This window comes from Neophocaena asiaeorientalis, unplaced genomic scaffold (assembly GCF_003031525.2).
Source record: "Neophocaena asiaeorientalis asiaeorientalis breed wild unplaced genomic scaffold, Neophocaena_asiaeorientalis_V1.1 scaffold251, whole genome shotgun sequence".
NCBI lineage: Eukaryota > Metazoa > Chordata > Mammalia > Artiodactyla > Phocoenidae > Neophocaena > Neophocaena asiaeorientalis.
Window position 1 is genome coordinate 1,465,857 of NW_020173377.1, and position 23,611 is coordinate 1,489,467.

At 54.5% G+C, this 23,611-nt stretch overlaps 3 protein-coding genes across 9 annotated transcripts in view; all 3 read right to left on the reverse strand.

The window, feature by feature from the left end:
- ITIH4 (inter-alpha-trypsin inhibitor heavy chain 4) overlaps positions 1-1,639 on the reverse strand; it is a 15,191-nt gene extending 13,552 nt beyond the window's left edge. The window contains exons 1-2 of the mRNA XM_024746439.1: positions 1,553-1,639; positions 200-360 (exon numbers count right to left, since the gene is read on the reverse strand). Coding sequence (XP_024602207.1) covers positions 200-360; positions 1,553-1,639 — 248 coding nt within the window. The remainder of the gene's footprint in view (positions 1-199; positions 361-1,552) is intronic.
- Positions 1,640-2,625: 986 nt separating this feature from the next.
- On the reverse strand, positions 2,626-5,254 carry MUSTN1 (musculoskeletal, embryonic nuclear protein 1). Of its 2 annotated transcripts, XM_024746447.1 has the most exons (4): positions 5,118-5,254; positions 4,587-4,719; positions 4,270-4,379; positions 2,626-3,731 (listed from the first exon to the last, which is right to left on the reverse strand). In XM_024746447.1, the coding sequence occupies exons 1-3, from the start codon at positions 5,124-5,126 to the stop codon at positions 4,273-4,275; spliced, it is 249 nt and encodes an 82-aa protein (XP_024602215.1). In that variant the 5' UTR covers positions 5,127-5,254; the 3' UTR covers positions 2,626-3,731; positions 4,270-4,272. The 2 variants fall into 2 exon arrangements, with proteins under 2 accessions (XP_024602215.1, XP_024602214.1); XM_024746446.1 differs by lacking the exon at positions 2,626-3,731 and having other exon boundaries at positions 4,070-4,379.
- A 1,661-nt stretch (positions 5,255-6,915) lies between these two features.
- The window catches only part of STIMATE (STIM activating enhancer), a 54,590-nt gene continuing 37,894 nt past the window's right edge, over positions 6,916-23,611 (reverse strand). The window contains exons 3-11 of one of the 6 annotated variants that reach the window (XR_003003431.1): positions 23,009-23,104; positions 19,486-19,607; positions 14,284-14,396; positions 13,166-13,243; positions 12,267-12,416; positions 10,342-10,452; positions 9,120-10,070; positions 8,562-8,651; positions 6,916-7,979 (exon numbers count right to left, since the gene is read on the reverse strand). Coding sequence is in view for 3 of the 6 variants with exons in the window: in XM_024746442.1 (XP_024602210.1) it covers positions 10,011-10,070; positions 10,342-10,452; positions 12,267-12,416; positions 13,166-13,243; positions 14,284-14,396; positions 19,486-19,607; positions 23,009-23,104 (730 nt within the window). In the remaining 3 variants the exon portion in view is untranslated. Of the gene's footprint in view, positions 10,872-12,266; positions 12,417-13,165; positions 13,244-14,283; positions 14,397-19,485; positions 19,608-23,008; positions 23,105-23,611 lie in introns of all 6 variants that reach the window. The other 5 variants (XR_003003429.1, XR_003003430.1, XM_024746442.1 and 2 more) reach the window with 5 other exon arrangements.

The following is a 23,611-nucleotide window of genomic DNA, read 5'->3' on the forward strand; positions in this document are numbered from 1 at the left end:
CTCTGAGAATGAATGAAGTTCCTGGCTAAAGCCTCTGCTCCCTGTATTGCCTACAGGTGGAGCACACACACCTCAGGCATATATCCTGGCACATCTCACATCAGGAAGATGCCCTCTCTTCCTGATCTGGCACAGGGACCATGGTGTCACAGTGCTGGATTGGGGAGGGGGACGAGGAGGAGAGCAGGAGGGCACCTACATGGAGAAGTTGGTGATAAAGGCTTTCTTGGGCAGCTCCATCTGGAAGGTGACCTCCTGCAAAGTACTGGCCTTGTTGACCACCCGGCTGGTGACGACTGTGTGGGCAAATCGGGATGAGACCCTGGAGTCTACAGTGAGGCTGTAGATATCGATGTCATTCTGGACCAGTGGAGGAGGAAAGGAAAGGGTAGGACTGTTCAATGTTCTTCAAGAGTGGGCCTTGACCTTGGTCCCAGACCAAGCCCTGGCCCCCAACCCCAAGCGAGACACTGATCAAGCCTCAGGCAAAATTCCATGAAGCATTTCATTTGTGAACTTTCCTCTCAGATCAGAGGCAGCTGTGTGCTTCATTCCCCATCCTACAGTGCCACGGGGCAGGGATCAGTCTGTCTTGTTCAGTGGGGCCACAGTGCCCCTCGGAGAACAAGCAGGCAAGGGGTGGGGGGTGGAGCCTGAGCCCCACTGTGTCTGGGAGGAACTTACTTATCCTTGGGGCAGAGGTGAGTGGCAGAGGGTCCTGTTAGGTCAGGAAGCTTCCATGCCATCTTAGCTCTGCCCACTGAAAGGGCAGTGAGCAAGTCCTGTGACTGGAGAAAACAGCCCCTGCCAGCCTCCCCCCAGGGGCCTGCAGGAGCTGGGAGAACTGGAAGGTCCATCTCTAAGGCTGGGCATCTTCTGCTTTGCTCCCTTTTCCCTGCAGCATTGGGCCTCTCCTGTTGCCCTGTCCACAGGGCACTCCCCCAGGCATGTGTTTCGCTCGAGGTCTGCGGTCTCCAAGGAAGGGCATGTGCAAACAGGCAGAGCCTACACATCTCTCGCCCGCCTGCCATGTGGCACACTTGTGCTTAGCACAGAGGTGCGCGGCGGGCCGTGTGGCTTGTTTACACGTGAGTGTCTGCTCCATGCCAGACACTGTACCCAGCATTTTACAACACTATAGGTTTCCTCTTCACCACAAACTTCCAAATAGTTCTATTACTACCTTGTTCTACAGATGAGGAAAAAGAGACATGGAAAGCATCCATGACTTCCGAGAGGTCACGCAGCCAGGAGGCGTAAGCTGGGCTCCTGAGGCCCATTCTTACCCGCCCCACCCACTGCCGCCCTCCAGGGCAACTTGTTAGGCTGCACTTCCTCCCCGTGAACTGGGGATACCAGGATCACCCCTTCTTGTAAATGGGGGACTCTCCATAGAGCCCTCAGGGTGGTGCCTGGTGGATGGGCAGCACGACTTCTCTGCACACACACTGACCCGTGCTCACTTGCACACACCGAGGTTCTCCTCCCCTTCACCCACTTGTCCCACTCACGCTCAGGTGCACACATACAGGAACCCGTGGACACCCGCTACCTTTTGGGCCCTGAGGGTCTGGAGGGTGGCCAGCGAGAGCAGGACCAGCACGATGCCACGGGCGCGGCCAGGGGCTGGGGTCTTCATTTTGGCTCTGGTGCCTGGCAGGCCGCTTCTGAACTTGAGAGGAAGAGCGGAATGAATTTGTAACTTGCTCGCTGCCCCGCCCCTGTGGGGGCAGGTTCTGGGAAATTGGGATCTGCAAGCCAAACACTGCAATGGCCTCAGATAAGCAGGCAAACTGTGAATGTCCTGTGGACCTTGGCTGGGGATGGGAACATGTACTAAGCAGGAGCAGGCTCAGGTGGGAGTTAGGTGCTGGCGCCCCTTCTGAATGGTCAAGAATCTGACCAAACCACCACCACCCCTTGCACGGCTCATCTCGCCGACAGGCTCCCTAGGACTGGAGGACATAGCAGTGAACTGGCCTGCTCTCCATAAGCCCAGCCTGGGAGAAGCACAGGCGTGGTTGGGAAGACGAGGGCCAGAGGGTGGTTTGCAGGAGGCAGGGGCCTGGAAGTCAGGTCAGTGTGACTGGGCAGTGGGACCCCAAATGCACCAAGCAGCCCTTGGGGTGCCTGAGTGGGGCAAGATCTGCTGGGGCCAAGGCAGGATGGATAGACCTTATTTCTGGGATGAGAGAGGCTAGGTCAAGGAGCCCCCCTTCTCTCTGCTGGGGCCTCAGGATGCTGTTTGGGCCCCATTATTCTTGCCAGGACTCTTGGTGCAACTCCAGCAAGGCCTCTGAAACAAGATCTGCACTTGGCAATACAAACCGAGGGCCATAAAGACGCCCACACGTGGTGGCCCAGAAGCCCCGCTCTGGGGAATCTCCTGAGGGAAGCATGGAACAGAGAGAGCACAGGGCTCCTGAAGGGGACGATGTTCAGGTGGCCTACACGGAGGTCAGCCGTGTCAAGGGAGCCCGTGAGTCACGCCTGGAGTGAGAAACGGCAGAACGCTGATCTGTCAGCACGCCAAGGCAGTGCCGGTGTCGTGGGCTCAGACCACAGGAGGTGGCTGGAGGGCCTGGGGTAGGATTACAGATGATGTTTTTTCAATTTTCCTTTAATAAAGTTGAAAGACTGCTTTCATAACAAGTAGCAATAAAGCGAATAAATACTAGGGGATCTGGATGCAGCTGGTGCTTATGTCCCTGTGGCTCTGGGAAAGCTTGGCTCCTGAGTCTGGGGCCACAGATGGGATAAAGATGCTTCAGAAAAGTGGCCAGGTGCCAGATCCTTGGTTGGGGAAGGAGGACTCAGTGACACTATTCCAGGGGTGGGAACTGGGGAAGGGTACCATCTTTAGGGCCTACTTGGGACCCTGAGGCAATGACAGGCTTGCAAGGGCCGGGAAGAGGGCTCCTCCATTAGCCCTGCCTCGGTCAACGCCAGTAGCATCTGCCCCAAGGGAAGGAAGCTGGGTCTGTGGCTACAAGTAAATATTCCCCTTCCTTAGCATGACTTAGCCAGAAGCCTCACCTCTAGGCGCATCTATACAGCTCTCCCTTTGACTATGGATGTGATTGGGATTACTCGGGAAGACATACCCATTCAGCAGTCTGGGGAAAGAGCCTCCCCAGGAACCCAGCGAGCAGGCCCAGGCCTGGTCGCCACAGAAGGTCTGCTCCCTTGGGGCACAGAGCATGGACCCAGCCTGGAAACAGCTATATAAGGAGGCCAGGCTGGCCAGGAATGTGGGAAAGGCTCTGTGCAGTCCGCTCCACCTGCCCAGGGGACAGGCGGGACTTCCCTGTAGGCACTGGCCCCGAGCCAGGCACTGTAAGCCCAGACCCTGCCAGTCCATCTCCGGACAGTCTGTGGTCTTGCTGTCACAGCTGGACAGGCCTCTGCAGTCCCCTGAGTCTGACAGGTCCATGCGCACAGAGACACTGAGGCCTGAAGCGGGAAGAATCGCACATGAGCTGAGAACCTGGTGCTCCATGCCTCAGGCAGAGCTGTGGGAGTGGCAAGGGGGAGGCTTACCCTGTTTGGGAGAGGGGACAGTAGCTCAGGAAGCAGACTGCCACTGGCCAGAGAGGAGCCTCCACCTGGCTTTGTCTTTGAGGGGATGCGAGCTGGCAGGGAGGCAATATGAACAAGGTGGGGGGGGGGCGCGCTTTGAGGATCCTGAATCCCTCAGAGCCTTGGGGTCCTTGGAGGCATCTCGATGGCTTCTGTGAAACAAGGAAAGGGTGAGCCCCAGGCCCCCACCTGCTTCACTCTGAGCAGTGTGACTATGGCCTGTTTTGCACAATAGGCTCCCTTGCCTCATACAAGGGGAAACAGGCTCAGAAAAGGAGGAGAGACAGTCTGAAGTCACACAGATCAGCTCCAGGTCTCCACACCCAAGGTTCTTTCTAGTACGTGGCAGTGGCCATAATGGCACCTGCATTATCCTCTGGGGCCATCCCAAAAGCTGAGAAGCGTAGAGAACATGCCCCACACCTACGTTGCCCACCCCTCCCCTGCATTTAGTGGCCATGGCCAGTGACCAACCAACACCCTCCAAATTCTGGGGCCACTTGGGCATCCTCTTTATTGGTGTTGCCCAGGTGCTGGTGCAGAGTCCCTGGGCTCAGGGGCCAGGGCTGTTGGGGAGGGTGCCAATCCCAGAGGCCGCGGGTGAGAAGCTATGTTCTGGCATAAAAAAAGAGTTCTTGGGAAAGGCTCCTGTGTCTAGGTGTTGCTGACGGTGAGGGGCGTGGTGCGCACTTCTCAGCCAAAGACACTCTTGGCGGGTCCGGCTTTGGGCTTCTCAAAAACAGTCTCGGTGCCAGTCCGGGCGAGGCTGAACACCGATGGGGCGGCAGAACCAGCTTGCTCTGTGGGGAGGATGGGGAGGAGGTGTAGTCAGGGGCACGGCCTGGCTTCCTAGGGAGGAAAGGCCCCTTTTGTGGGGAGCACCCTGCTGAGCTCACAAGCTCTGAACTCTTAGAAAAAGGACCCATGGGACCTCCCCCCCAACCCCATCCTCCCTCCTATTGACACACATCTGCGCCCCTGGAGCCCACTGTCCCAAGAACACTCACCACACTCCTGCATGACCTGGTAGGTCTTGGACTTGATCTCCTGGTTCTTGGTCAGCTTCCCTCGGGCCCCCTTCAGGTCCTCCTCCTTCACAGGGGGGCGCTTCTTCTTGATGGGGGCTTCCTGAGTGCCAGCCTTGGAGAGCCCAGAGCCTCATCTTACAACCCGAGGCCTCGAGGCTGAGAGCCTTTCCCAGCACTGTGCCTTGGCCGAGACCCCTCTTCCCTGCTCACTTAACTCAAGCCAATTCAAGGCCTCACTCCTCTTCCAGGAAGCCTTTCTGACTATACTTCACAGCCCCATACCCCGAGTCTCTGCCCTCTTCCCACAAACTGGGAGCTCTGGGGCCATGGCTGTTGTAGCCTCACACCATCTGTGTGCCTGTCTTCCCTGAGCCCCGGTCTTCCAGGGGAGGCAGAGCCTCCTGTGTTTATGCCCAGAGCTCAGCTCAAGACACAGCTGCTAAAGATGACAGCGCCCACCCTCCACCCCCACCCCCTGGCACGAGCAGGGCCTGTGCTGGGCCCTCCTACCTGGGACATGGTGGGTATGGGGAACTGCTCCCTGGAAGGCAGTGGCTGTGAAAGAGATCTGAGCAGCACCCAGCCCTCTGGGGCTTATATAGTTGGCTTGCCTGTCCCGGGAAGTCACTCCCCCTCCTCTGACAGCTCCCTGATGATTCAGATCCACACAGCCACTGGCTTCAGAGTTTATTCTTGGAGATGATGGGGGCTCGCTGAGCACTGCTGCCTGGGGGGCTGCAGTCCTGGTGAAAGCAGACAGCTGGGGAGACCCCGTACCCTTGAGGACAGCTGCTCTCTGGCAGGTGGGAGGTGCTGGGCCTGGCAGAGACTCGCGTTTACGAACGTAGGTCCTGTAACGTGTGTGTGGCACTCCGAGCTGTCCATCTGCGATAGTCCATCCCAGCGTGGGGGGTGTCCCGGAGGAAAGAGAGGGCCCTGAGCCAGGGTGGACAGCTCTGAGCTTGTTTTTCTCTCTCTCCTACCCCTTCTCTGGATTCCAGAGGAAAGAGACTTCCCAAACCCACATGGCAGCAGGGCGGACGGCTTCCTGCATCTGCCGCTGGGGAGCATGTGCTCACACCCAGCTCGCTGGGCTCTCACAGTGGACTCAGATCATGGGGGCTACCCCTGGCTCACAGGTACAGAAGCTGCTGCCAAGGGAAGCCTGGGAGCTGCTCCATCTGCATTTTTGCTGATGCCCCTGCCCTCTGTCCAGCTCCCAGTGCAAGTTTAGCAACAGGATGAAGGAGGGAGCAAAGCACCCAGGAAGGGCTGGGAGGAAACCATGCTTTGTGGTAAGGGTACCGGTGAGCAGAAGGCAGGAAACAGCATAGAGCCTCTGACTGAGACGAGGTCACCGAAGGGCACCTGGCCCAAGGACATTTAGGTTGTGAGAGGGTGGGCAAGAGTGAAGCCCACTCAAGGCATGGACAGAGGCACAGGCTCCCTGAAGGTCACTTAGCTCTCCTCTGCTAGTTCCTAACACCCCATCCTTGAAGGGAAGACCCTCGGGGCACAGGGAAGGACTCCAGGCCTGAGGTGAGGGTAGGAGTGGATGTGGGTAGGAGGTCAGGGTCTGCCCCATTGGATGAGACGTGCCCAAGCTCCTTGTCAGTTTGTGATGGAGAGTATTTTTATCCTTGAAGGCTCCGGGCAGACAAAACCCAGCCAGGCACTGATGTCTGGCTGTCTGGAACACCGCTCTGCTGCTGTCAGACCTCAACCCACCCCGATACCCCCTGCCTGGTCCTGGCCCCAGGAGGCCAATGCGAGCCCTGCCAGGCTCCATCTGAGACGAGTGCTGACATGAGGAATGCCTCTGGACGGGCACAGACCCAGGGCTCCAAGCAGGGGCCAAGAGGCACTGAGGGCAGGCCTGGCCTGTGAGGGCACTGCTGCTGGCTCCCAGCGCTTCAGCTTGGCCCCCACAGCCAGCTCTGCCCAGGGGGGGCACCTGCCTTCCAGCCCCGTGGCCTCAGGAACAAGGATGTGGGATGTTCACTCCTCACACTCCATCTCTCCGGCACCCTTCGCTCCTCAGGGGGCGGGGGGCAGGCAGAGTAGCTTTTACTCGCATTAACAGGGAAGTGGAAATGGCAAGAGTATGTTTGGTTTTTTTCCCCTTGGCAGGTTTTGGCTTCCACATCTGCCATAAGGAGATGTCAGATTCATTCTCACTCTATTTTCTGGGGAGAACCTTCTAACTCACTGGGGACATTTTCTTGACCCCCACTAAGCTGTTTCAACTTCACAGAACACACAACCAACAACCACAAAAGTGATGGTTTCTTTTTTTAAAAAACTGTAATAAGATGTCAAACTTTATTGTAAACCACTTTACAATGTTAAGTACATCATCTTCCCTTTCATTTCAAAAAATGTGTTTCTGTGAATCGTAACACCACAGATTTAACCACCCGTGCTGGGAGGGCAGTGGAAGTCGGTCATGGTTTGCTTACGTAGGTCTGACTTCTAATAAACTTCATGAAAAGAGAAATCAAATTAAACCAACCCACCCACCCACTCAGGAGCTCAAGGTCCCTCCCCAAGAGCAAAGCCCTTCAGAGCTGCCAATGTTTCACAGGGTAAAACACAGAGCTCTCCACTCCTAGTTGGAAATGTGTGAAACTTCTAAAGGCCAGCCCTGCCCCCTATAAGGTGGCTGCTCTGGCTGACGGCAAGTTCCCAGAGCCGTCTGCATTTGCTTGGCTGCAAAAAGGCCAGTGAATTGCAGTCTGGAGGGCAGAGAGAGCTGCTGACAGCTGCTGCTCCTTCCAGGCTCCTGGGGCAGCCTTCAGATGGGGACTCTGGGCTACAGCCTCCAGGCCCACACTGAAGAGGGGAAGAAATAACCTGAATTTGAGCCTTTATATATTTCCCCTTTAAAGGCATGACAGGTCAACCTAACCCATGACTCCTTGTTGTCAGGAAGAGGCACAGGTTAAAGCTTGAGGCAGGAGGCCACCAGTGTGCCCGAAGGCTAATTGACAGGCCTTCACGTGGCAGGTCTTTGGGCTGAGCAGACCAAGAAGCCACTGCCTGGGATCTCACCAACATCCCTCCTTGCCATTGTCAACAACCCACTGTCAGTGAAAGGAAAAATGGGCAAGAACGATCTCTTCCATTCGGATATGACAGTTCTACCTCATCAGGTTATTTCTATCAGTTACAAGAAACTTGTTCATGGCCTTGACTTACAAGTTTCCATTATGGGTGGCTTGGCTGAGGTCCAGATTTGGACAAATCAGACGGATGGCGCACAATACACAGTTGGTGTTCCGTGGTTTCTCAAGCACAATGATGCTTGCCATGTGGCAGGTGAAGAGCTGCACCTCATAAGGCACCTTGGAGCAGGTGGTGAGGAAGCTTATCCTAGGGATAAGGCCAAACACATCAGGCCACGCCGTTTAGGCCCGCACGCTGACAAGGCCCTGTACGATCAGACTCCCTGTTAGACGTCCATGTCCTAGTTAGCCAGCTATACAACTGACGCTCAGAGACTAAAGCCCTTTCAAAACCAGGATACAGGGAGAAACCACTGCTCGCTCGCTACCTCTTTGTCCCCCAAACCCACTGCCCAGCAGGCGCTGGGATGAGCCTTGAGATGAGCAGATCATCTGGGGTCTGTATAACCCAGTTTCCATCCTTCACACCTGTGGCTTCCCCACCCTCGTCCCTGGTTTGGAAACATGAGGAGCTCAAGACTGAAAGTGAAGCTCAGATTCTGGGCTCAGGGAGGTGCAGAAAACAGCTGTGGCCAAAGGTTATTCAAACCAAGACAAAACAGGAGGACAGAGTAAGGCAAGTCAGCGATGCCTGCCACCTACCAGGACTGATGTCAGTCCTGGTCTTCCCAGTGGGGAGCCCCCCACTAACACAGCGGAGGGTGGGAGGGGGGAGGAGCATAAAATGAGAGCAAAGCTAAGGGAGAGTGGAGATGGGCTCCGATCTCACCCTGCTCTCCTCTCCAGCTGCAGGTGCCCAGCGTAACAGAGTCGCCGCCCACTGCAATTCAGGTCCCAGCTCCTCTGGCCCTCTGGACTCCTACAGGACGACAGGCTGAGAAGGCCTCCGCAAGGCTTGTCTCTCCATGACCCACACAGGTGAGACCGTGGGAGGCAGAGGACAGGCCCAGGATGCCTGGTTTAACAGCGTGGCTCACATGCCACAATTCAGACACAATCTGTTTGAGTGACACGTTTTTATGTAGGTTTTTAGGTAGGAACCTAAAAAGAAGGTTCTGGGTGGTGTGGCCTCCCTGCACTGATCTCACTTCCAGCTCGCACCTTAGCCACGCGGTTCTCTATTCCTAAACTTCCATGACTGCCTCTGGGCTGGGACAAAACACTGGGCTGCTGCTCCCACAGCAGGGCAAGTGCCTGGGTCTGCCCATTCCACTGCTGGGCAGCAGACTCCCAAAGGCACGGGGCCTATGCCCATGCTGGGGAGTGGGGGCTACAAGCTTTGAAACACCTCATCCTGCCTGTGGACACAGAGAGCAAGCTCGCTCACCTCCACCCGCTGCTCTGGAGGATGTGAAAAACAGGATCACTTGGCCAGACAGGCGTTCTCTAGAAGACGAGTCGACAACACTAAGCTGACAGGCAAGGCGTAGCCTGAGAGGAAGTTCCCAGAGCTGGGTCCAGAGCCTGGTTCTGAAGGCTGCACCATGGGAGGCGGGGAGGCCAAGACTGTGTTTTAAACTTCAGATTTGGAGGCTCTGAAGAGAGGCAGGGAACAAACAGGAGTGGCCTCGGAGTCTCAATTTCTCTGGACACAAAATCCTCTTACGCTCTTTTTTCTAGCATGTTTCAGTAAGACCTCTAACCTGCCGGCAGAAGTGCCAAGGAGCTGGTGGGCCCTGGATCCACATTTGGACTGGCCACCTCCTGCTCAGGCCTGACCTTTGCAGAACCACCGGGTTTGCTGATTTCAGATGAGGGCCCACCTCCCTTCTTACCGGAATCATTTACCTCATCTGATCGTAGATTACCTAACAATATTCCAAATAAAAAATTCCCGACTTTTTCCACCCACCAGTTCACAACCCACGAAAGGCAAACAAACCCATTTCTTTGGGGATTAAAAAGAGTTTTTAAATACAATAGTATGAAAATATAACTTAAAAATATAAAAGTTAACAGTATACGGAAGACTTAAAAAATCTATGTTTTGCCCATGAGTCCCATAGGAAATAAACATATACTCAAAAAACATTAACACTGTGACAGCTCATAAAACCAGCTATAGAAATCAATAGTTACAAAAGCCATTTCGAGTAAGAAAGCGTTGCGGTTCCAACCTGGTCAATGTGTAACTTTTAGCCCCCAAACGTGTTACGTCTTCACATTCCCCCGAGCCTTGGCGAAAGGCTCCACCCACGGTCTGTGTGCACGTGAGTTCTCATCCTCGAGGCCACCCGGCCAGACGCAGGACAGGGCTTCTGGGTCCCTCACAACACCACTTGGGACGACAACACACAAACAAAACGCCTCGCTTGCATATTTGGTCAGTGTTTGTAGTGCAACTGAGTGGGGACCTCCAGCTGCCACGCCGGGCCAGCGGCCTCCCTCCCTCGGGTCACAGTAGTCTAGGAGTGGGCAGAGAACGTGGGAGGAGTGGAGGTAGAAGAGGGGCAGAGAGAGGAGGGGAGGGAAGACGCAGCGGAGTGACCCTTGGCCAACTGGCGGCTGGCCGGGCCCCGACCCGACCCCAGCTTGAGGATGCGTCATACAGGCAGCCCGAAGCGGTGCTTCTTTTTCTTCACGGACTTCAGGGGGGTCAGTCTCCGGAGGTCCTCCTCCACATCGGACTCCTCCATCTCGTCATCGGCCGAGATCAGGATCTGAGTGGTGGAGAGGCGTGGCCCTGAGTCACTGCCTGCAGTGCCCTCTTCACCTACCCACCCTGGACCCCAGCACAGAATGCCAGCCTGTCTAGGAGGCCTCAAGTGTCGGGTTTCTTTAGGAGATGGTGATGGGGAGGCCCTCTTTACAGAGTGAGACAAGCTGGCCCACCCCAGACTTTTTTTTACACCACGTGCATCCACGGGCTACTGATACCAGTGCTGAGTCGATACGCCTCCCCTCTGCTCCCGCTTCTCCATCCAACCTCCGGCTGTGACCGAACCCACGTCAGAGCAAACTTAGCCTATGGTCATCCTGGCAAAAAAGCCCAGTCTTCACACATGGAGTCCTAGGTCCTTGAAATTGGTTCAAATACAGCAAAAGCAGACTGAAAAGCCCCGTTCTGAAAGGAAAACACCTGTGGGGCACAACATAAAGCAGGGAGATTTCAGAGTGTCTGCTCTGAGCCAACCTGGTAGACTTCTGAAGACAAACAGAAGCCCTCTGCTCTTCTGAGCCCCCAGAACGATGCAGCCACGCAGCTAGGGCATCCAGGGCAAACACTCGTTCACTGCCCAACTGCCTGGCTCCACAGACCTCAGAGCACCAGGGAAGGACTGGCACAGCATAGGTCAGGATGGAGAGGCCCGAAGCGCACCTATGCAAGGGGAGCTCATTCCCCTCCCCGGCAGGGCGGTCTCACCACCCCTCCCTGTAGGGCTTCCTGCCTCCAGTCTTGGTCTCCTGATCAAACACTCTGGCTCCCTCCCTGCTGCACCAGCACATTCCCATTCCTCACCCTGGATCACAAAGCACCTTGCCCAGCTAGCTCTGCCTGTACCTACTTCTTGTCATTCCATCCTACCCTCCGGAATATATGCTACTCTGGCCACAGTGAATTTCACATTAGTACCCAAATGCCAAACCACATGACCACAACTGCTCAGGAGCAGCTGCTTCTGCCTGAAACACTGTTTGTCATTCACCTAATGTTCACTGCGCTGTTACAACCCGACAGGCCTCGTGCCAGATTCTAGGGACACCTAGAGAAGAGACGGGCTTCCCCTCTGTCCTCCATCTAGTCAGCTTTCAAAGCTCCCTCCAGGACGCCCCCAAGAGCTAAACCAACTGTTCCAAGTCCTCACAGGGCTTTGTCAACGCCTCAATCTCAGAACTTATCGCAGAGTGCTACGATGGGCTGTGCAGGCTGTCATCTTCCTTGTCCAAAAGTCTGAAGGCCTCAGCTATTTCTGTAGCCCCCATCCCACAGCGCAGTGCAGGTGCAAAGTGGGTGCTGTGGGCTGCCTAGGACACACAACCTCACCTCCAGGCTCCTATTTATGACCACCAATCTCCCTGAAGTCCAAATATTTGAACTCAGGAAACTTGAAAATATGGGGAGGTAAGGTTCTCCCTGGGAGGTCTGGCTACTCCTACAGAAGTTTCTTGGTGGCTTAGCCAACACTTCCCTTGCTCTTTGGACAGGCAGGGATTCAAGCGCCTTGATGCTTAAAGGTCGATGACCAGGCCCACACATCCTTGACAGCTTCCCTGGAACAAGGCAGCTCCTCCCTTTCCTGTCTTTCTCCACTGACAGAGGGGCTACTGGAGGCGAGCCACCCCCAACAGATGCTCCAGCTCCCAGCCCTAGGAAGGCCCACGGGACAGCAGGAGTGGGTCCAGGCTGGATGGGAGCTGTCAGCCTCCTCTCCCTCCCGCTGGCTGGCACTGTGACTCAGCACTCAAGAGAAGGACAGATGCAAACACGAGACCAGACCCCTCCTGGGTCAGCGGCACGAGGGCTCGGCCCTACCTCAGACTCTGACTCCTCGTGGGACGCGGCCCTTCGGTAGCGGACCTTGCTGCCGTTCCTCGAGTCCTGGTTGGCTCCCCTTTCTTCTAGTTTAGCTTTCGTCCTTCCCTTTCTCATGAGGAAATTGTCCACTACCCAAAACATCAGAGCCTGGGGGAAGAAAAGTGCAGGTTACTCCGGGATAAGCCATTTGTGAAACCAAGCTGAGCAGCCCCACACCCATCCTTCTCACCCCTGCTCCAGATCACAGCATCGAGAACCAGGGAAAGGAAAACATCCAGGCCCCCTGCTCTCTCTCTCAGCAGTCTACGAAGAGATTCCCAATCTCTATGTCCCTTCTTCTGTTTCACCCCAAGGGGTTCTGTGGTGGTGACTGATGGGGACAGCCTGCTCCGGGTGCCGCAGCAGTTGGCAGAGTGGGGCCTGAACCAAGGTCTCCGGACTCCTAGTGGGGGCTCCTCCCCTGGGCCGAGCAGTTGGCCGGCACACCTGCCACATCTGTCATCCCCAGGTTCCTTTACCGTTTTCTTTTCTTATTTCTTAATTTCTAGCCAGAGTGCTCATGAGTTCCTCTTGGAGCCCTGCGGTCAGTAATAAACGACGGGGGTGAATTCCTGACGATCTTAATCTTAATCTAGAAGCTGCTGTTACACACAGAGCAGGGAGGGCAAGACAAAGATCCCAGAACCCTTGATTTTGCACAGAGGCCCCGGAGCAGGGATGTGCATGTTGAGGAAGCAATCCTGCTATTTCCAGGTCCGGGGTGGGGATAGGAGGTGGCAAATGCTTGCATGGAGGGACCCGAGGGCTATAAGGTGTTTTCTCCATCAGACTCAGAATTCTGACAGACGTGGGAAGGCAGGGGGCAAACAGGGTAAAAAATGCAACAAGGCACTGACATTGACAAAGAAGGGGACGATCAGCATGACGATGGCCAGCTTCAGGTCTGGGTTTTCAATGGGATTCAACAGGGCCACCTGTAAAGAGAAGCAGACTCAGTGAGGGTGGAGGAGACCCCAGAGAAAGTTTGGGGCAGGGGTGGGGGAGTGGAGGGTTGATGCGGCACTGGAAATCACCCACGAGGCCTTGCGAGGGGGCTTAGCTTAGACACTCCCCCCAGAGCCCTGATGAGAACAGCACCTCACACCCAGGGCCGCACAGCCCCCAGACCTGACAGCTAACAAGGGACTGACGCCCTTGGAGACCACTGGGAGCAGTTAGTGCTTGAGAAGCGAAGCGACGCGGGGATGGGGGACAGGGGTGGGGCGGGAAGCACTTTACGAAGCAGGCACGGGGTGGGGTTGGAGAGTGTGAGGAGAGGAGGAGGTTGGTGGGCGCTCATCACAGCTACTAGCAATGAGGTGCCGACCACTTTCTAGCAGAAACCCTGCACCCCAACCGCCTCCTCAAGGGCAACAGCTCCCAAAAGCCTTGGTTTATTTTCTTAAAAAAATAAATGTCAGCCACAAATAAAACCAAAGCAGGTCAAGATCTGAGTTACTTGTCCCCAGAGTCTCTTTGGCTGGTTTCCTGTGGGCAGTGGAAGCTTAACTGCACAGCCCTGGGGTCAGAGGGCAGGGTTAGGAACCATGGGAACCTGTGACCAGCCACACTGCCTGTGGCACCAAAAGGCTCGGTTAAACCACTGGCCAAGAGAGGTGTATGAGGAAGCACCTGCAAACGTAGAGAACACCCGCTGACAACACTTACAGTTAACCGACCACCGTAAGCAAGCCCAGGGTGGGGACTGTATTTTCATGGGCTTTATATATTCCAAGGCTTAATCTAGAGCAGACGTGTATGGCTGAAGTGGAAGGATGCTACGTAAAAAACTGACCAGTTACTGCTCTTGATAGGTAGCCAGGAGCTGCCCCATCAGAACCAATCCAGGTGTATTCATGGAGTTAAAAAAAACAACAACCACCACCAATTTAGTTTCCCAATAGGGCTGGGGTCGGGGAGTACTGTCCTGCTTAGCGTCTCGAGGAGCTGGTAAAGAAGGGAACAGGAGCCAAACCTTCTTCCACTGAAGTATGAGGAGGACAATGAAGACGACAGATTTTTCAAAAATCATGATCACGATGTAAAGGGCACACTGTCCAACCCAGGCTCCGCACTGCAGAGGGTCTCCTGCAGGGAGAGCGGGCTTGGTCACGCGGGGCGCAGACACCAATGCCCCGCCCCCCCCACTGCCCACAGCTCCTGTGAGCCCTCACACCCCACCCCACCCCAGAACTCCTGAATGAGCCCTCCAGAGCACCAAGAATCAGCTCGGCCGAACAAACAAATGTGGGTGTTTTAAACAAAATCAGAGAATTCCTAATTTGGAGATACCAAAGTGGCCTTTCTTCCAAGACAGCCCAAGATATAATTACAAAGCACTAAAGTTAGTAAGTGCCCATTGCTGGAGCTCAGAAAAGCTGGCTCTTTTTGTCCACTGGCAGCAGAGGCTGTGTTAAGCAAGACTGCTATTATTATCCATTGTTGATTTTTCCAGTGGCTGTAGTGCTACCCATCCTTTCCCCCGTCCATGAGCGGGCTGAGGGTTTAAATCATGAAGGCAGCAAATGACCTCTCTGTTTGCCTCCTACCCCTGGCCCACTCTCCCGGCCATTCCTGCTGCCCTCAGCCCTGAAAACAGAAACCTGATTCTGGGGAAATTCAGATTCTGTCTAGGGGGGCACCCCAAAACACCTTGGGCTGGGGACATGGAAGAAAAGAGAGGAGCCTCCAAGGTGAGGAGGTGCTGTGACAAAGGTCCGTCTGTGATCCCATTAGTCACTGTGCTTGAGAAACAGCACAGGAATCACAGGAATCCAACAGTCCGTACTGGGGGACACTCAGTGCCTCCAGAAAGTTTCAAAAGGGACTTGATGAAGGGTGGAGGACCCCTCCAGGGAACATCCTACAACCTCAGTGACAGGCAGAACCCAAGGGATGGGTGAGTCCCTGGGAACCACAAACGCCTCCAGAGCGAGAGACCCAGGGGAGAGTGGGGGGGGCGGGGAGGCCACCAGGGGCCACTCTGGAAGCCCTGCCGGAGCTCTGTGACCACGTTGGCCCAGAGAGGGCTAGAGAGTAACGCTGCAGGGGAGACAAAGGCCCCAATCCAGGCTGTGAGGAGAATCTGGTCTCCAGAGGAACATCCAGCTTCTCATTTGATTCTGCAGTTTCTGCAGCAATCCCTGTCCAGCATGGGTGCCGGAGGCCCGCAGCCTTGCCAGCTGTATGTGGTGGAAACCCAGTGGACACCTTCCAGCAGCCGTAATGGACACAACCCCAGGCTGTTCCCTTTTCTGGAAAACCTCTGGAGAAGTGCACAGAAAACATGCAGAAAGACGTCACTGCCTCTTCTGCGGTGTCCTATTTACTTTCACATTTGAGCCAAAAAGTCATTTCAGAAGTGCAATCTCTCCTAAATAGATTTTTAATGGAGTTTTGTAATCCTTTCGGTAAACTACCTGATGTTATTGAGGAAAGTCCTCAAGAACAGCAGCTGAAAATACTTGTTAAAAACTGTTAAGTGAAACGGGGGACAGTCAGACAGAAGCACTTGGTAGGAGTGGGACTGAATCCCAATCTAGTCTGAATTGGGACTAGTGTGTTTAAAAGTCAACACAACGAGTTAACATTTAATATCAAAAGAAAATATACTTGCTCAGAGCATGCTCACTTCAGCATGCTCACTTGGAGCACTTAAAACTTGCTCCAAGTTTTAAGTGGCCGACAAAAAGAAGATGCTTTTCCTTCTCAGGGGGCCTCACACTGCCCCCTGAATTCCACTGCTCTGAGTTTCAGAGCCACAACTTAAGAGGCAGCTGCCTCTGTTTTTCATGTAGATGCTTGAGTAAGAAAGTCTAAAAACACGGTGAGGACTTCCCTGGTGGCACAGTGGTTAAGAATCTGCCTGCCAATGCAGGGGACACGGATTCGAGCACTGGTCCAGGAAGATCCCACAAGCCACGGAGCAACTAAGCCCGTGCACCACAACTACTGAGCCTGTGTGCCACAACTACTGAAGCCCACGTGCGTAGAACCCATGCTCCGCAACAAGAGAAGCCTTCACAATGAGAAGCCCGTGCACCACAACAAAGAGTAGCCCCCACTCGCCGCAACTACAGAAAGCCCACGCACAGCAACGAAGACCCAAGGCAGCCAAAAACAAATAAATAAATAAATAGACAAACATAAATAAATACATGGTGGAAAAAAAAGTAAAAAGTCACATGTGACCCCACTCTCACACACCATTTCCTCCAAGCATCCAGCCCTCGTAGCCACAGCTGGAGTGAGTGCACATGAGCTGGTTTTTCTGGTTTGTTTCATTTGAAAGTCTGTCCACAGCCTCGTCTTTTAAGGACAGACAAGCCAGGCATTCTCGCATGCTCTGCTTTTTACCACACTGGACACACTGAGGTACGTGGGCGTTTGTTTTTGTTGGATTATTTCCTCAGGATAAATCACAGGGATGGATGGGACCAAAAGGACGGAACACGTCTGTAGAGAGGCCTCTGGAGGGAGCACAGGGACAGCGGCGGGCAGCAAAGCCCACACACCACTGGTGCCCAAAGGACAGAGACCTCGTTTTCAGGGCTTCTGCCTAAGGAAGAGCAGCCTGGTCTTCAGACTGCAGACACCACGTACTCCCTGGACCCTGTCTCGCCCCTCAGGGCTGTGTGGTCTATTCCCCACGGCCCATGTTCTTGTTAGCAAGTTCACCTTCTCTTCTAGGGACCATGGAAACACCTAGAAAACAAGCCCCTTTTCTTCTCTCACCTGAGAAGAGAGCTCTGTGGCCTACCTGGAACTACTGCCTCAAGTGGATGGGCTGGTTAACAGGTGCAATAGGTAGAATAATGTCCACAACCTAATCCCCAGAACCCGTGACTGTGGAGCTACTGTGGCAGAGACTCAAGGCTGCAAGTGGATTAAGGCTGCTGATCAGCTGACTAAGAGAGAGCATCCTGGCCTATCCAGGTGGGCCAATGTAATCACAAGGACACTTTAGAGTGGAAGGAGGTGGGGGAAGGTCAGAGCGATATGATATGAGAGGAAGTCAACCTGCATCTGCTGGCCCTGAAAATGGAGGAAGGGGCCACGAGCCAAGGAATGTAGGTAGCCTCCAGAATGTGGAAAAGGCAAGGAAACCGATTCTCCCCTTAGAGACGCCAGAGGGAACCAGTCCTGCTGACACCCTGGTTTTAGTCCATGAGACCCATGTCGGACTTCTGAACTACAGACAGTAAGATAATAAATTTGTGTTGTTTTAAGCCACTAGTTTTGTGGTAATTTGTTTTAGCCGCAAGAAAAAATAATAGAAATTGACAGAAATAGAAACCAGGTAACTGACATCCACCATCCTTCCTCAGCCTGGGGAGGGAGGACCCAGACGGTCCTCAATAAAGGGCAGCTTCACGTGGAAACACCCTGGCTTGAAGACTCTGGTTCCCAAAGGCAGGGGTGGGATGACGCAAGGGCAGGGGCTGAGGCAGGCTAAGTGGGTGGAGGAGGGTGGCATGGAAACAAGAGGTTTAAACAACCACTGCCTTCTTCCTTTCAATCTCTCTTAAGGATGCAAACAAAACACACTGGGAATAGGTGGTACCATAATGTCCAGCGTATCAGGACCAGACTTGGCCTCCACTCCCAGGTCACTGAGCGGCATGACTGGCTATGAGTGGCTCTCTCGTAGCACTGCTCAGCTACAGTTGAGTTGAGAGCCCTGCCTTCCGGAAGGGATCTTAACAGCAAAGAAGAAGCTATGAGCACTGCTCTTGGAGATGGTGGAAGGATTGCATATCTCAGTGTAGTAGCCAAGAGGCCCTCCAAGCTGTGCACTGTCTGGGTGAGCTTCCTGTGTCACTCAACCCCTGTGGATGCCTATCCTATAAATGAGGATGATGTTGCTTTGGTCCATGTGCGCTGTGGTCCATTTCCATCCTCCAAGTTGAGGAGTCAGTGACTTGGAGCTTCTCTGCAGCCTTCCCTGGAGGCACAGGGGCGCACGCTGTGTGTCGGACACTATCTTAAGTCAGTGACTAATCAGGCATCAAGTAACAAGGCTAAGAAAAGCCCTTCCCTGAGCTCATCTCCCATCAATGGAGACAAACAATTACTTAAGATTTCTAGAAATACCCAAGGCACTCACAGCCAGCTCCACGAACCGGCTCCCCTTTTAAATGTCAGTCCCTTGTGAGTCTTCAGCCATGTAGTGGTGAGCGGCCATTGGGGCCAGAGCCATGAGCTCTTTGGGAGGTGTGACCAGGAAAGGAGAGTGGGATCCAGAATCCCACGGTCGTTCCATCACAGAATCCCTCCTTCTTGTCCCACGTGCCCCTCTCATGGCAAAGGCTCCACTGATGCTGTTCCCATGAACGGGAGCTCCTGGCTCCAGACAGCAAGGCCTGTTGTGAAGGTGGGAGACAGCTAAATCCCCAGAGCGGGGCAAGGCCAAAAGAAGCCCCTCTCACCAGCAGCCCCGCTGAGGGCACATCGAGCTGTTTCTCTGGGGGTACCAAGTAAAAGGCACTGCATTTGTGCCCGGAGCCAGCATGAAGGCAGCTTCCTACCCAGGCTGTATCCCATGGGGCATGACAAGATGGAGTGGGTCAAAGCTGGGCCAGCATCCCCAGGTCACCTGTTTCAAGCTGTGTCTCTGTGAGTTGAGGATTCACCTGGTGTCCCTGGTGACCGTACATGCCAGATGCTGGGGTGGGGGCAGCCCACGGTCAGCAAGGTGACTTGGCCCCGGGGTGGGGGGATGGACACTCCAGTCCTGACCTTGTGAGCCCCAGTAGTGGAATGGCCCAGTGACAGGACAAGCACAGACATGCAGCAAAAAGAGGGGCAACTCCCAAACTGAGAGCCGCCTCCCATCTCTCTAGTGAGGTGGGCAGGTGGTATGAGCCTGGTGGGAACTGTGGCAGAGCGAGGTGGCCTTACAGCCCTGCAGGTGAGGGCTGTGCCCCTCCCTGCCTCTAGGGTGTCTCCTGTCTCCTAGGAGCCTAGGCAGCGAAGCAGGCACCCACCTGCCTCGGGCATGTGGCAGGAGGTTGGAGCTCAGGCTCCAGAACAAGCCTCTCCACCACACAGAGGACACAGCCACCAGCTCTTGGACCTTCTCCGAACCCACTAGCCTGGAGGGCTGTACGGGGCAAGGAGCAGAGCCCCCTCCAGGAAGCCCCCTCCACAGCCCTGTCTAGCGTCCGTGGTACGTTACCATATTCGCCAAAACGCAGGGACTCCCACTGCTGCCACTCCACCAAGACGCTGACGGCGCGCACGCCCATGTAGATGAGCAGCATGCCCACGGTGGCGTCCAGGAGGAAGTTGATGAGGTACCTGTGAGGAGAGGGCACAGTGGCACCATCAGGAAACACCACCCAGGGAGCTGGGCCCACATGCTTCCAGGGCCAAGGTCAAGGCTGGGGACCCAGCACTGTTTGGTCCTGTTCTGGGAGGTGGGAGCCTCCGGTGCCCCTGTGCAAGAGGCTGCAGGGCTCACCTCCGGGAGCCCAGGAAGGCCTCACGCCCCGGAACAGTGCACTGCTCAAAGTGGATGGAGGCGTGACCAAGAAACTCAAAAGCCCTCAAGTGTTCCTGCCAAACGAAGACTGGGACAGAGTGCCTGGAAGCAGCCAAGGAGGCCGGTAGCAAAACAGAACTTAATCGATAAAAATAATTTGTGCCATAACTGTTCGTTCCCTGGAGGCCCAGCCCTCCCAAGGCCCCGAGACAGTGCTGCTGCAGCAGAGCAGTTCAGGAAATGGCCCCCGGGGTTTGCTAGACCAAAGAGGGCAGGGCCACGTGGCCCCTGCTCATCCCTGTGCTTCAGAGCCTGCCATGGAAGCAAGCACAAGTAAATATTTCTAAAGAGAGAGCTTAACCCTCCATGGAAAAGGCAAGATGATGGAGGAAGGAGAGGAGGGTCAGAAGAGCATGCCCACCCTGACCTCTCGTTCTCGTGGGGTCTGTTTTCATCTGTCCGACACACACTCCTTCCCTCACCAAGGAAAGGCCCCTGAACACAGGCTGCAGCTCTCCACACAAAGCAGGAGACAAGCAGTCACCGGGTCAGGTGCTAGCCCTCTAGATGCCACATGGCTAGGAAACCCCCCTAGGGAAGCTCTGGATACCACAGACCAACTGCGGCACTGCTGAGCTGCTCAGGCTTGAGACATTTTATGCAGGCCCATGGCCCCAACCCCAAGGCCCAGCCTCAGCGGCCTCAGTGACATGCACAGCACTCTGAAACCTGAGGGAGCATGTGCTGAGGGGGGAAGGGGGCGGCTGCCAGTGCCCTGGAGTGGTGAGAAGACCAGAGGGAGGGGACGGCCTTTTCTTCCTGCCTGCCCTTCCTCTTTAAAATCACAAGGGGTCACTCTCAGACCACAGACCAGAGAAGGCATAGCGACTGCTTCCCAGGCAGTTTCTCCAAGTTCACAGCTGAGCTCTGGCCCTAGGCTAAAGCTGCTCTCAGATGCTTAAACTGCATTGGTTTCAAGTGGTTCTGACATCTGGGACCCATCCTGAAAATATCAAGAGAACCTGATACACACGCATGCATTAGTTCATTCATCCCTCACCAAACACTGATTCGAGTCTACTGTGTGCCAGGCCTTAGGAATAAAGACAGAAAGCTCTGGACTCTATACTCAACACAGGTGAGACTGGCAGCCGACAGGGTATCCTGTGGGTCCCGGAGCCAGACTGGCTGGGATCAAATCCCCGCTCCATCACTCTTGAGCTGTGTGAACTCAATTAAGTTATATAAATCTCTCTCTGCCTCAGTTCTCTAACTGTAAATGAGGATAATCCAAGTATCTATATTGCAGGGCTGTTATGAGGATCAAACGAGTCAACATACGTGAACAGTGCCTGCCACGTATTAAGTGCTACACAAATGTGCTGTTAGAATCATAGCCCCTCGGATGTCACAAAACCCAAACTGCCACCCAGAGCAGTATCCCCAGCACGGGGCACCCCTGCAGCCACAGGAAGTTGTTCACCCTCCTCTGTTTGTACACTTCTCCTCTCCCTGAATTGACTGGCTTCCCTTCTAGGTCTGTAGAGTACCAAGATGCCCCAGGTCCAGCCCAACCCTTCCCCCACTCGTAAAAAGTCACAGGGCTATTCACGGCTGATGGGGCTGGAATGAATCCTGCTGCAGCACTTGCTCTTCCACAGGCCAGGACCTCTCCACTCTGTGGGGCAAGGCCTGCTCTGCCTGCCTAGTCTCCCTCCAACAGCTCTTCAACCGACTGCTGGAGCTCACCTGTCTTTCCTATGTTTTAATGACAATATCCTCTGATTGAGCTATTAACATCTTCATTGGCAAGTGCCTCTATGACTTCCAACGTTGCATGTACTCATCACCTCATGAAACCTTCATGGTGATCCTGGGGATCTGGATGAGGAAACAGAGGCTCGGGGAAGTTGAGCTGCCTTCCCGCTGATTGGCCTCCCATTCAAGGGCTCTTTTCACCACCCCAACTCCATTTTGGGCCTTTTCTCCTTTGGCTAAGCATTCGAGATCTGTCAGCAGTCCCTTCTCCATCCCAGCTGTGATTCAGTTTGTCAAAGTCCACCAGTGACCAAGGCGGCACCAGGAGACAGGTTTCCTCACCCCAGTGCCTCCAGGGTGAGCAGCTGGCTCTCAGCATATCCTGGCCAACCAAGAAAATCCACCAGAGGATGACACAAGCTTGCCGCTGGGCTCAAGGGTTAGAAGGACAAGGCCCTTTCCTAACCAACTCCCCTATGGGAGGATCGCCCTTCCGGCCCCCTGCTGTGGGACTACACCCTAACAGATTACAACCTACCCAGGTCTTAAGGTAAAAAACCCTGGGGAGGGAAGACTTTACAACCTCCTTCTGAATCGGGACCTGAACTAAATCTCAAAATTACACACTGTCACCAAACAAGAGAAGCTTAAAGGAATCTTCCAGTCCAAATGGTCTTAAATATACACTGAACCTCTTGGCAAGGGACTCACCAGCCCTCCACCCCACTCTTCCTCAGAGGCACGGCAGGGCTGGGGGGCATCCCAGGCAGAGGGCAGTGCGAGCAAAGGCAGAGAAGCAGGAGACAGCTGGTGGGGTCGAGGGCCACCAGGAGCAGCCCAGCATGGCTGGGGCACTAAGTTTGAGCGAGGAAGGCAGCAGATGGAGCCAGGATAGGGAAGGGGAGCATCCTCTTCTACTCCATCTGCTAAGAGTGGCACTGTTCGGGTGCTGTCCGCAAGGAGGACAGGTATCATGGCCCAACTGGGGTTTTAGGCAGACAGCTTTGGGGGCTGTGTGGAAGGCACACTGACTGCACTGACAAGGCAGAACCACCCATGGTCTTCAGGTCAAAGAGGTCAATGTTGGTCAATAAACGGTCAACAATGGCTTTGACCCTGAATGGCTGACACCACAGAGAAGCCCCTATGTGTACTGCTCCAGCACAGACACTCCTTTGGGGCATTATGCTGCTTTGCCAGGGGCTGCTTGGAAACTGGGAGACATAAGGGCACTAGAAGGCCAAGGGACAGAACTTAGGTTGATTAGCAGAAAGCCAGAGCACAGGGCAACTGTCACTGGGCAAAACCTTAACACCCAGCACGCACACAACAATCTCTCAGATGAGCACAGAGACGAAGGGGAGTTGCCCCCTCCCCAAGCTAGAGGGAACATGACTGGCAGCAGAAAGCAAGGCATGGAGGGGCAGGTGATGTCTGCACTCAACTACGGGCCACTTACAGTGAACAAGGGTCCTCTTCAGTGAGATCTGCTAGGTATACATTTGCAAAGTGGATGAACAGCATTCCTATGGCTTGTTTGGAAGTGTCTAAAAACCTGTACAAAATAGAATCAGTGCTTGTTATCACTCTGACAGGAGGGTAATAACCAATTTGGGGAAAATGATAAGTCTAAAACATGAAAAAGAAAAAAGCCACTGGGGAGACCCCAGACTTCCAGTTACTAGTCACCTCTTCCTGGGACGTTGGGACTAACTCAGGCTTGGCGTTTCAGCCCCCTTTCAAAACAGTAACACTGCATCCCTGAAAGGCCACTGATTAATAACACAGATTTAAACACACGAAACACGTTTAAAGTGTGTGTTTTCACTTTTTCTTTTCCTTTTTTTTTTTTTTTGCGGTACGCGGGCCTCTCACTGTTGTGGCCTTTCCCGTTGTGGAGCACAGGCTCCGGACGCGCAGGCCCAGCGGCCATGGCTCACAGGCCCAGCCGCTCCGCGGCATGTGGGATCTTCCTGGACCGGGGCACAAACCCGTGTCCCCTGCATCGGCAGGCGGACTCTCAACCACTGTGCCACCAGGGAAGCCCTCACTTTTTCATTTT

Coding starts and splice junctions, on each gene's coding strand:
- MUSTN1 (XM_024746447.1), bottom strand. Junction 4,380..4,586: donor CCAGGTCATGCAGGAGTGTG/GTGAGTGTTCTT, acceptor TCCTCCCCACAG/AGCAAGCTGGTTCTGCCGCC.